We start from the raw sequence: 14174 nt of genomic DNA, 5'->3' as shown, positions 1-14174 counted from the left end.
TATCTTAGTGCAATTGGTGCACTAAGATATGGTATTTCAGGACCAAGGAGTTCCTCATTCTTTTCTTGAGGTCGAAATGGATCCTTATTCACATCAAGTGATCGAACAACCATCGGAGTACTTAATGGATGTGTTCCATCCATATAGAATCGTTTCAACACCTTTTCTGTGTAAGCAGATTGATGGACAAAGATACCTTTTGTCAAATGCTCAATTTGCAAACCAAGGCGTAACTTTGTTTTTTTTCGAGATTTTTCATCTCAAAATCTTTCTTTAGGTAATCAATTACCTTTTGAAGCTTTATTGGTGTTCCAATAAGGTTTATGTCATCGACATAGACAGCAAGTATAACAAACTCCGACGTTGTTTTCTTTATGAAAACACATGGGCAAATTTCATCATTCGTATAACCTTCGTTAGATAAATATTCACTAAGACGGTTATACCACATGCGTCCATATTTCTTCAAACCATACAATGATCTTTGCAATCTAATGGAATACATTTTCCGAGGCTTTGAACTATATGCTTTCGGCATTTTAAATCCTTCAAAAATTTTCATGTATATCTCATTATCAAGTGATCCATATAGATAGGTTGTTACCACATCCATCAAATGCATTTCAAGTCTCTGATGAATAGTGAAACTAATAAGATAACGCAATGTTATTGTATCCATAACTAGTGAATATGTCTCATCATAATCGACACCAGGCCGTTGTGAAAATCCTTGTGCAACAAGGTGTGCTTTATATCTTTGTATTCCATTTTTTTCATTTCTTTTTCGCACAAAGACCCATTTATAGCCAACAGGCTTAACACCATTAGGTGTTTGAGTTATGGGTCCAAAAACTTCCCGTTTGGCGAGCGAATTCAATTCAGATTGAATTGCTTCTTGCCATTTTGGCCAGTCATTTCTTTTCGACATTCTGTGACAGATCGAGGTTCAAGATTCTCGCTATCTTGCATGATTTTCGTTGCAACATTATATGCAAAGACAAGATTCACTACTATTTCAGATCGATTCAGATTAGTTTCAACATCGCTTGAATTTATGGATAGTTCCTCATTTTCTTGAGTCTCAGACTCATTGATTCCTTCAGGGATATCAACATTGCTCAAATCTTGAACTTCCGTATGTGAATCTTTCGTAGTTTCATCTTGATCATTTGTTTTTCTTTTTCTAGGATTTCAATCCTTAGAACCTAATGGTCTGCCACGCTTCAAGCGTGTTTTAGATTCTATAGCTATGACACTAGTGGATGGTCCTTTAGGGACATCAATTCGAATTGGGACATTCTCTGCAGGAATATGTGATTTAGTGATCCTTTTCAAATCTGTAAATACATCCGACATTTGATTTGCAATTCTCTGCAGATGAATAATCTTTTGTACTTCTTGCTTACAAATAGAAGCACGTGGATCAAGATGAGATAGTGATGAATTTTTCCACAAAATTTCTCTTTTGATGTCACTATCTTCTCCCCCTAATTTTGGAAAAAATGTCTCATCAAATCGACAATCTGCAAATTGAGCAGTGAACATATCTCCCGATAATGGTTCAAGATAGCGAATAATAGAGGGTGATTCAAACCCAACATAAATTTTCAACCTTCTTTGGGGGCCCATCTTGGTGACGTTTGGTGGTGCTATTGGTACATAAACACCGCACCCAAAAATTCTCAGATGAGATATATTAGGCTCTTCACCCAGAACCAATTGCAATGGAAAAAATTTATGATAATTTGTCGGTCTAAGAAAAATAAGTGTTGCAGCATGCAAAATTGCATGACCCCAAACAGAAGTGGGCAACTTAGTTTTCATTAGTAATGGTCTTGCTATCAACTGCAAATGTTTAATTAATGACTCAGTAAGGCCATTTTGAGTGTAAACATGGGGTACAGGATGTTCTACTCTTATCCCGATCAATAAGCAATAGTCATTAAATGCTTGGGATGAAAATTCTGTAGCATTATCAAGGCGAATAGACTTAATTTGATTATCAGGAAATTGTGCCCGTTATCGTATTATTTGTGCCAACAATTTTGCTAATTTCAAGTTGCGAGATGACAAAAGGCACACATGAGACCATCTAGAAGAAGCATCTATTATGACCATGAAGTATCTAAACGACCCACTTGGTGGGTGAATTGGTCCACAAATGTCCCCATGTATGCATTCCAAGAACGCGGAGGACTCAATCCCAACTTTTGTTGGTCATGGTCTCACAATCAACTTGCCTTGATAACAAGCATTACATGAAAATTCACCATTCGAAAGAACCTTCAAGTTTTTTAATGGATGCCCATTTGAATTTTCTATTATTCGTCTCATCATTATTGATCCTGGATGTCCTAGATGATCATGCCAAAGTATGAAAGTATTGAAATCGGTAAACTTTCGGGTTACTATGGAATGTGCCTCAATGCAAATCTTTGTCCAATACAGGCCAGAAGATAAAGCAGGAAACTTTTCAACAACACATGTCTGCCCAGAGACATTCTTGGTAATACCAAGATATTAAAGATTCATCTCATCAAATGTCTTGATATGATAAACATTTTCACGGATATCTTTAAAACTCATCAAGTTTCTCCGAGACTTGGGAGAGAACATAGCATTATTTGTGATGAGTTTAGTTCCCTTGGGCAAAATTATAATGGCTTTTCCGAAGCCTTCAATCAAATCAGCACTACCAGAAATTGTAGTAACATTAATCTTGTCCATGTTTAGATGAGAGAAATATTTCTTGTCTTTGAATATCGTATGTGTAGTGCCAGAATCAATCAAACAAATATCTTCTTGAAAATTATCCATATCTTTAAATAAAATAACATGCACCAAATAAAATATATATTAAATCTTTGTACAAAGTGAAAACTTATAATATAAAAAAATTATTAATCACACTTTAACTAAGTAATTAAAAAGAAATATATCCAATTAGTACGAGATGCAATTTAATCGTATTACAAAATGAGAATATAAAAATATTATTATATTACATAATCATATGAGAATATTATTAATATAATAATATTATTATATTAAAGAATGTTAATATAAAGAATACATTACAGAATGCAATCTTAATCATATTATTTGCACAACATTGTAAAGAATGATAATTTTGCATTGTAATGAATACAAAGCAAGAACTCCACGTATTTTTTTCATGCAAAAAGTAAACCTCTGTACTATCATTTTTTTTAATAAATAATGATAAAATTAAAATTCAATTCAATCAATAATAAACTACAATAATATAGTTGAACTAATCAATATTAATAAAAAACTAATACTCATCCAAACAACTACTTTTACATGATTCTTTATTCACTAACTATTATCAATAAAAATAAAATAAAATTAAAAATCATTCATTCTTTCATGTTTACGGAACCATCACCAATCAAGTGATCAATCTTTCCTTCAGGGTGCTCAAAAAAGTCTGCTACATCCAAACATGTGATGTCAACATTATTTTCAGAGAGAAAGTTAGTCTCAGGATTTCTCTCTTTCTTCTTTAGTGATGCTTGATAAAGATCAACCAAGTGCTTGAAAGCACAACAATCACATGAATAATGTACTTTTCCGCCACATAAAAAAAAAGTAATTGTTTCACGTTTCTCATCTTTTCTCCTTTTATTTGATGAATTATTAACACTCGAAACAGGGTTTCTTTCTTGGTCATCACAACCAGGATCACGTCTACGACCACGTCCATGAACAGGGCCGCGACCTTTTCCACGCCTAGCATGGTGAGCGTGCATATCATTCACCTCAGGGAATGGTGCAGATCTAATTGGTCGGTTTTCATGATTTTTCATCAGTAAATCATTATTTTGTTTAGCCTCGAGAAGATGAGAACTCAGTTCAGTATACTTCTTGAAAACTTTTTCTCAATATTGTTGCTGTAAGAGCACATTCGAGGCATGAAAAGTGGAGAGCTTCTTTTCCATCATATCACTATCATTGACCGTCTCTCCACAAAGTTTTAATTGAGAAGAAATTCTGAACATGGCAGAATTGTATTCATGAACAGACTTGTAGTCTTGAAATCTTAGATGCATCTACTCATATCGTGCTTTCAGGAGGATGACCATCTTTAAGTGGTCAAACCTTTCTTTTAGGCTATTCCACAATACGAGTGGATCCTTAGTAGTAAGGTACTCAATTTTCAGAACTTCGTCAAGATGATGACGCAAGAAAATCATAGCCTTAGCATGATTTTGACTAGATGCTGTATTTTCATTCTTTATGGCGTCTCCAAGACCCATAGCATCTAGGTGGATTTCAGCATCCGAAACCCATGAAATATAGTTCTTTCCCGAATTTTGAAGGGCAAATGAACTCACACTTCGTAAGATTGTTAGCCATATGGAAAAAGGAAGAAATAAAAAAAATAATACCTTAGCCTTAGCCTTCAAATTTGAGATGGTAGAGTCTCGTGCTGATAACGTGTTATAAAACAAGAAAGAATAAAGAAGAAGAGTATAGAGAATAGAGAGAGTAATTGTTATTTCTTCTCTTGAGGATGATTTACAATGAAGGAAGCCCTTTTATTTATAGGGGGAATTTGCCTTGGTGTCACACTAAAAGACAAATACATCAAATCCTGATAGACATCAAATAGATCTTGATGAATCTTGATAGACATTCACTATAATTGATATATATCATAACAAATCTGATTTTTTTTCTATAATTGAAGTTAAGTATTTTAGTAAAGCATTAAGGTAAGTTATTTCAATAGCTCTGCGTGAAATAAAATTATATCTAAGAGTGCAAATCTATTTATGTAGTTGAGAAGGAGGTCGAATTTACTTTGGTACTTTGAGAAATTGATCAATTTTATCCCTATATTTTATTTGTACCTTGTCTTTGTCACGGTAAAAGGTATATTTGAAAATAAAATACTTCTTCCATCTCAAATTAGTGTTATATTAACAAAAATTAAGAAATTAATAAATACAATGCGTAGTTTAGCAAATGTCTTTTAAAAAAATTACCACTATCAAGTAGATGGAATACAAGGGTATAATTAGAAAAACATATTAATTTTTGTCTTAAATTTTTAAAATGACACTAAATTTGAGGCAAATTTATTTTCTAACACGCTACTTATTTTGAGGTGGATGAATTATAACTATGAGAATAAATATGACCTAAAATATATCAATCAAATAAAAATAACTAAAAGTATACTAGAGGATAAATATGAAACAATTTTCAAGGACCCTTTGCCCGTTATTGGAAAAACTACCCAAATAATCAAAAGTTCTTACCATTTACTATTGTATCTCATTCTACTTTAAGTTAACCACAGACTATCCACTTTTCAACAATTTTAGATACATGCCATGATAACCAACGTACCTCCGGATACATGGCATGCATCCGATATACATAAATTTGCGATTTAGTCATAATCCTTCGGATACAAGCAAATACATGTTATATATCTGATATATATGGACCTAATATGACCACAGGAGGATCTATATGTAGTTCAGGAGTTCATCCGAATCTTCTTCTTTCAAAAAATTACACTGTGTATATATGATTAAAATTTTGATTTACTGTATTTATGTTAAGTACTGAACCCTTTTGACACAAGGTTAAAGCTTGATTCAGTGCTGAAGGGGTGCAAAATTTCTCATTCAGCGTGCGTTTGAGTCTGAATAACACCATTTTTTAATCTTTTGTATTAGCTTTTAGATTAAATTCCTAGTTACTTACTTATTTTCTTGCTCTCTTACGTTATGCCCCTTTTGGTTTCTCTTCTCTCTTACTTTCTTGATTACTAATTTGATGTTGACTTTTTTTCTATGTTTTCACAAAATTATAGTATATACTTTTGTTTATTGTTTATTTATTTTGATTGATTTAAAATATTTTACATCTTCTCTCCTTAGAATTAAGAAATAATTAATATTAATTTTATCATGTTAATGTATAAACAACTTAAATGTAAAGTACATTTTTGGTAACTCATTATACTTTTTATATAGTTTTTAAATATGTAAATTATTTTTTTAAAAAAAGTTTAAAGATTATACGTTTGAACGCACGATCAAAGTAAAAGAGTTTAACTTCCTCTGTTTTGTTGTTCATGTTGAGGTAGAGTTGAACTCTGTCTAACTCGCTTAAATTAAATCCGATCCGCTTATACTAATGGACTCGCTTATTTTTGAGATCCTATTAACATGGTTAGTTATTATTTTTTTTTGAAACCCCTTAATAAAGATACTGGCTCCGTCACCGACTACGACAGAACCATATATCTCCTGAACCATATATTCAGACACCCAAATCATGTGTTCGAACGCTTTTTAATGGTATAAAATGTAATTTTGAGAGCTAGTGTTGACGGAGAAATTAGCTAGTGTGCTAATGGGTTTTCTGTTGTTTACTCTTTTTGTTTCACTTTTAGACGCTGGGGTCTTTAAGAAAATTAATTTGATTGCATATTCCTTGTTATATTGTTGGTTATGGTAATGTATATGTTGCATAATTAATACTTACAGCTGATAAATCATGGAGTGAATGACTCAGTAATTGATAAAGTGAAGAAGGATACTCAAGATTTCTTCAACCTTCCATTGGAAGATAAGAAAAAGTTGAAGCAAATGGATGGTGATTTAGATGGTTATGGACAAGCTTTTGTTGTCTCTGAAGATCAGAAACTTGATTGGGCTGATATGTTTTTCTTGACAACCAATCCTCCTTATCTCAGAAAACAACATATTTTCTCCCGTCTCCCTCAACAATTCAGGTATTCTGATTAATTTAGATTCTCATTGCATAGAGCTCATTTAAAAGAAATTATTTCAAGATTAAACTTTGAAATCTCTATTTAAAGGTAGAGAAATCACAGTCATTCAAAAGTTAATTTTGTCTCTTCCTACTTTCCTTTTCTTTTTCTTTTTTTTTTTTTTGAGTGCACTTTTTGTGTGTTTGGTTAGTTCTCGGTGAAAATTGGTTAAAAAGAGTTCATAATAGGGTGAACTTTCCTCCAAAATGTAATGAATTGAAGAAAAAACAGTTTCAATTGTTTACCCTCCTTTTAAAACAAACACATGTAAGAAAATGACCTTTCTTTTCCATATTTACTTTATTTTTACTCTGTTAAGAAAAATGGTGTGATGTATCCACCTTTTGTCAACAAAGTCTGCCCCTTTTACTTTCAACAATGGCCGCATAAGTTTGCCTATAAAAGGCATGAATTCCTTTCCAATTTTGAAGCAGAGAACAAAAAAATAAATAATATACTTTCTGCAATTTGTTTGTTCCGTTATTTTATTTCACAACACGTTATCAGCACGAGACTCTGCCAAACAAGGTGAGACTATAAATCTAAAGGATTTCAAGGTTAGTAATTCCTTATATTATTTGTTTCGGTGAACATCCACCAAAAGTGGGATATGAACTTTCACCGTAAAGTTTAACGCTAATAGTTTAATTAAGCTTGAAGGATTCAATGATATGGTTGTACAAGGGTATAACCAAAGAATTGGTTAACTACGTGAGGTAGGTATCAAAAGTATAATTTCCTATATATGTTTGTCTTTAAAGATGTTTATTTATTTACAAATTTTATAAAGAAAAGAGTATTTAAAGGTCCGTTATGAATTTTTTCGTATAATTTGACATATTATGTTATTGATTATAAGACTTCGATTCAAATTTCATCTCATTAAAAGGGTAAAACATTGGGTTAGAATTTCGATGAGCTATGATAAAATATTGGGTTTAAGTCCCATCAATTTATGCCTAAGACGCTTTTATATGGATAAAACATTGAGATTGGATCTCAATACATCATATTGATGATATTATGATGGCTATGGCAAAATAATGGGTGTTAAGTGAAAAGTCATGAAACATATCCCATTGAATATGCTCCATTCCTTAAAGTGAATGTGGTAGCATACAGTGCCATAGTATGTATGAAAGAAAACATGTGATTGAATTTATGAATATGAATATAGGCGTAACAAAGGAAAAACATTTTGTTACATTATATGTACGCCTCGATTTTCTCATGAAGGAGTAATATCTTGGAATATATTCTAAGCTATCATAATTTGATAGGCTTAAGACATCATTATATTTCATTCTTAGGGAATGAGAATTTTGATTGTTAAAGTTACAGATTCATTCCCCGGGGTGAATGTGATAGGAGTAACACCTCCATAAGAGGTAGAATAATTGAGAAGAAATATTATGAAATATACTCCAAAATAGCAAACTTGAAAAATTATTCATGTTCTAGTAAATCTGAAATTTACTAAGTAGAACTCATATGACATGGTAAACTTGGAGTTTACTAGTACAAATAAGTTCATAAGTTGACACGAATGATTTTGTCATCTCGAAGATGTGAATATTGAATATTACACAAAATATATATTAAAGAATTAGAAGGTTATATTCTTCAAAGAACATTATGAGTTCTCAAATGATCCTTCAAAAGATGAAGGTAATTTTTGCCACTAATGAGCATGATATGAAAGGTCATTGAACATGTGATTGTCGTGCGACCTAATTTGATATAAATTTTTATAAATCCTCCATCAAAATAAAGGAATATAAAGTGATGGCACACTTAACCTTTTAAAGTGATGAGGTCTGTCATGTGAGTATAATAAATTTCATAGCGCGAGAATGAGTTTTTAATGAAAATTTATGAAGCATGTGAATATGATTATAATTCATTCTTTGAAGGGAATGAGATTTGTGATAAGCATCGTTAATGCTCGAATATTCATGAAATGAATGTATCAAGATGAGATAAAAAATATTAATAAGGACACGTTGATGCATGGTTGGATAAATGTCACGGCTCACCTCTGCGGAAGGTTTGAGAAAAATAAAGAAAATTTTATTTTGACATAAACAATCATTGATCATGTACTTGTAGTATGGCATGAATATTTTTGATATGTTTATCATGGATTGCCAAAGGATAAAAGCAAGAAACAAGTCTTGTCTATATAATGTTTTATGATTATGGTCGTACTTATATGATTTTTCCCTTGAAGGAGATGTTCACCATATGAATGGTGTGTGAAATATGTGTAGTGCACGAAATTAATTGAGAGCTCCAAAAGAGCTTAAGTGTTGCTATTTGGAGGAATAAAATTGTTCATAACATTGAGATTGTAGTAAGTATCAAAAGAAACTTATTATGTTTCAAATATTTTGTTAAAAATAAATTATATTGAGACTATAATTAATGGAAAGATGTTATATCTTTATATTACTACAATCGACGCGGATAAGGCTATCCGCACTTTTTCTTTTATTATGATACACAACTATGTGCATTATGACAGAATCACATGCAATAGTAAATTAAAAAAAATTACTGAAAAAAATATTAGTTGGCATGACGGTTGATCATCCCGGTTCAAATGTGATGCAAAAATAATTGAGAATTCATGTGGTCATATATTGAAGAAATAAAAGATTCTTCACGAATTCTCTTGTGCTGTTTGTTCTCACAATGAATTGATCATTATACTAGCTAAGGTTGGGATGTATTCCCTAAATTTTTTTGGAACATATAAAAAGGTGAATATGGGCCCATTCGCCTGCCATGTGGACCGATTGCTATTGTATAGTTTAATAGATGTATCTATGATATGGTCACATATGCTTTTCTATTAACTTGCAATTTGATTTTTGCAAAGTTGTTTGCTCGAATTATTAAATTAAGAGCACAGTTCCAACTACAAATTGTGTTGATAATGCTGGTTGATTTAGTAGAAATTGTATGCCTCCAATTCTAGCTAAATCATTGATTATGAGAACAAATCTCCCAAAAGAAATTTGATATGAGATGTGTCATTCAAAATATAGCAGCATTCATATGCATCTAGCCAACAAGGCTCCCCTATTACTATTGGTTCAAGGTAAAAAATCAGATAAATTTCATTCAAAAATTTCGGTGTGCAGTATATGATGCAATTGCTTCATCACAATACACAAATATGAATTCCAAGATAAAGTTGGGAATAAATGTTAAATTTCCTAACATTAGGGGGGAGTTGAATAACAGTTGAAAATTATACATAAAATGAATTATTTGAAATGAATTATCTAGATCCTTATAAAAAATATATATATGAACTTGAAGTTCAAGAAATAATTCATTTGCAAAATGTTGCAAATTAATTGTCAGATATGTTTGCTAACTCTATACGATAATTCAACTATAAAATGCTTCAATGAAAAGTCCGTAAAAGGGCAGATTCTATGACACGATTGAAGCGTGATAGACCAATCGGTTTCAAAGGTAAAATCATTGAAGAAGGAAAGGAGCAAATGATCAAGATGGTCATGATAATGATACAAGGCTTTAGCACCGACATAACACTTCATAAAATCATGGCAAAAGTTCAGGTACCTGAATAAGTAATGAAAATGAAGAGATCTTCATTAAGTTATGTCTTATTCGAATCGATATTAAACAATCGTCAATGATATCTTTGATATAATATAGCACTCAACATTATAAATAGTATCGAGGATCTTGGATACATCTGTCAAAGAGTATGGATAGATAAATTATTGGCAAAATAAAAGTATGTAATTCAAGTAGTTTATTTCACTTGAAAAGCGAATATTTAGACTCATAATCCAAAGATCAGAGGTATAATATCAGTGGGGTACAAATAATTTACTATGCAAACGTAAAATTTGAGTATGACTTGTGCCTTGGGGCATAAAGATTTCACAAAGTTCTTGGCGTTACTATAGGAGAATTATTCTCCTGTGGTGGATGAAATAAAGTTTATTTCAGTCTGACAATATTGAAAAGCTTGAATACATATAATAAATTATTGTCATGTCTAGCTAGATGACAAAAGTTATATGAAAATCCTTGAAGGATTTAAAATGTTATAAAACAATTCTATTGGATACCCCATGATTATAAAGATCAATTAACTTGAAAACAGGTCAATTTTGATCTCATGAAAATGATTGGTAAGTACTATATTTTAGTGCAGTTGGTGTACTTATGAATTGCGAAGCATCATTTATAAGAATAAAGTGTGTTTTAAACGTTGCGAGTATAATACGCCACTGTACTCTTTTTTTCCTTAGCTGAGGTTTTATCCCACAGGATTTTCCTGGCAAAGTTTTTAATTAGGCAGCTAACAATGTGTACTACTGGATATATACTCGGAGTGTTTGAAAAATGAAATATTTGTCTATTGATGAACATATGTTGAAAATACATAACAAGATGTATCTTGATAAGCATAACACTCATTTGATTTGCAGTTCAGACATTTGAAGATGTCACAAATGAAATGCTGAATATTGTCACTTGACAAAATTTACATGAAAAACTTGTTAAGGATTCAAAATATTTGAAGCATATAAAAGTTTCTGGAAAACTTATTTATAATCCTTATATTTCATAAATCTATAACAAGAAAATTATTGAAACTCTTGGAGAGTTTTCAAAAGCAATAGACTATTTACTGACATGACAAATATGTCAAAATGAATTGGTTATGAAGTACCATATTTTAATGCAATTGATGTACTAATGTATTATGCAAATACTACAAAATCTGATATAACCCTGTTCGGTTAATTTGTTAGCAAGGTGTAATTCTGCTCCTATTAGGAGACATCGAAATGGGATCAAACACATGATCTTATTCTATTCTAAAGATTGCAGTCCCGATCTCATTGATTGTATTGATGCTGGATATTTATTTAACCTACATAAATTTCGATCTCAAACATACAATATGTTAACTTGTGCGGATACTGCCATATCTTAGAGATCTACAAAGCAGTCTATTGTGGCCACTTCATCAAATCATGCGGAAATAATAGTTATTCATGAAGCAACCCGAGAATGGGTGTGGTTGAGATCCATGATACATCTCATTCGAGAAAAATGTGGCCTGGAATGCAACAAAGTACCCACTATTTTATATGAAGATAATGTAGCATGCATAACACAATTAAAGGGTGGATTCATAAAAGGAGATAGAACGAAGCACATTTTGTCAAAATTTTTCTACACACATGAACTTCAAAAGAATGGTGATATGACGTGCGATGAATCCGTTCAAGTAATAATTTAGTAGATTTACTCACCAAAGGATTGCCGAGCTCAACATTTGAGAAGATGATATATAAGATTGGAATGCGACATCTTCGAGATGTTAAGTGATATTTTAATTAGGGGGAGTAAATACATACTGCACTCTTTTTTCCTTAGTCAAGGTTTTGTCCCATTGGGTTTTCCTTGATAAGGTTTTTTAATGAGGCAGTTGAAAAATAAAATGTATATTACAAGATATGAATTATTAGAGTTTCTTTTTATTTTGTGTTAGACATCCAAGGGGGAGTGTTAAGAAAAATGGTGTGGATGTCTCCACCTTTTGTCAACAAAGTCTGCCCCCTTTACTTTCAACAATGACTGCATAAGTTTGCTCAACAATGGCCACATAAGTTTGCCTATAAAAGGCATGAATTCCTTTCCATTTTTGAAGCAGAGAACAGAACAATAAATAACATACTTCCTGCAATTTGTTTCTTCCGTTTTTTTATTTCATAACATACCCCATATTTTTGAATGCTTTTTATCTTTCTGATAAATCTTAAAGTGAAAAAGAATTTTTACATCATCATTGCACCTGAATGATAAATACATGTAAGCATTCATAAAAGTGGTACTTGTAACCTAAAAATAAAACTGGTTACCTGCTACACATGTTAAAATCGTCGCTTAGACTGTTAAAAATGTCGATGAATGCATATTGGATCTTCCAAAAGTAGTATATTTTTGAAGGATTCGACTCATTTTTGGAAAGGTACGCAGGTTAAAATAGACTGATCAGTGTGTTAAAGTTATTACACTATTTTCAGTATACATAAATTAAATCTGAGTTAAACTTGAGATGTCGTAGGTTGTCTCATGCCAACTAAATAAAGGATATTAGCCAACTAGTTGTTGCATTGAAACAGAGGAACAGTGGAACTATATGCAGCCGAACTGAAAATATTAGCTTTAAAGATTATCGATTTTCTAGCAACAACATTGAATATGGAGGAAGAATACATTAAGGAACTGTTTGGAGAAGGAAGACAATCAATGAGGATGAATTACTATCCACCATGTCCACAACCAGATAAAGTGATAGGAGTCACTCCTCATTCAGATGCTGCTGCCCTCACAATTCTCCTTCAACTCAACCAAATGGAAGGACTTCAAATCAAGAAAGATGGCGTGTGGATTCCTATTAGTCCTCTTCCTCATGCCTTCGTTATCAACATTGGTGATACCTTGGAGGTAATTAATTAAGCTGCTATGAATCACCTTTATATTAGAAAAGATTCTTAGTTTGCAGGTCAGTTATCATTTTTATCAGTGTAGCTCAAATTCTGCAAAAATTGTTGTTGTACCCTGATATTCCGAAAAATAAAAAAATACAATACATTTTAGAGGATCCAGCATCTGGTGGCATTTTGTATTAGTGAAAGTGGTCTTTACATGGTATCAGAACCAGGTTTGTTCCGAATTGGGCTCCCAGTCCTCCCTCCAGTTGGACCCGGGCATGAAGGAGTGGGTTAGAGTACCACATTAATTGGGGGATGGACTGATGGCTTTCTTACATGTACTTGTGCAATCCTACCCTCATGAGCTAGACTTCAGATGAGTTACATTCTACAATCATCTAAGAGTTTTAAGGCTGATATACCAACATGTATGTATTTATTTGTAGATAGTGACAAATGGAGCCTACCTTAGCATCGAACACAGAGCAATGGTTAACAGCGAAAAGGAACGACTCTCAATTGCGACATTTTACAGCACAAAACTTGAGGGACAAATTGGTCCTGCTCCAAGTATCATTTCTGCTAAAAATCCAGCAAAGTTCAGAAGTATTGGAGCAGTAGATTTTTTCAGAGGTTTATTTGCTCGTAAACTTGATAAGAAATCATACTTGGATCTTATGAGAATTGAAAATTTTGAGAATCCAGCAAGTTGAAACTCGACAGTATTGACTCTAGATACTTGTGAATGAATGAATTATGTTAAGTAATTATCCTATATGATACTTTTGGATTATTTTCTTGGAGTAACTGTTACTATGTGTTAATCTTCTATCAACATTCAGTTACTATTGGTGTATTTT

The 14174-nt window shown here is 32.1% G+C and overlaps 1 protein-coding gene across 1 annotated transcript in view; it reads left to right on the top strand.

Moving 5' to 3' along the window:
• The window catches only part of LOC107859160 (protein SRG1), a 15928-nt gene extending 1758 nt beyond the window's left edge, over window positions 1-14170 (top strand). Inside the window, exons 2-4 of the mRNA XM_016704077.2 lie at window positions 6531-6778; window positions 13003-13327; window positions 13761-14170. Coding sequence (XP_016559563.2) covers window positions 6531-6778; window positions 13003-13327; window positions 13761-14027 — 840 coding nt within the window. The 3' untranslated portion in view covers window positions 14028-14170. The remainder of the gene's footprint in view (window positions 1-6530; window positions 6779-13002; window positions 13328-13760) is intronic.
• Window positions 14171-14174: the final 4 nt, after the last annotated feature.

Source organism: Capsicum annuum, chromosome 2 (assembly GCF_002878395.1).
Source record: "Capsicum annuum cultivar UCD-10X-F1 chromosome 2, UCD10Xv1.1, whole genome shotgun sequence".
NCBI classification, from domain to species: Eukaryota; Viridiplantae; Streptophyta; class Magnoliopsida; order Solanales; family Solanaceae; genus Capsicum; species Capsicum annuum.
This window is presented reverse-complemented; position numbering and strand designations above follow the sequence as displayed.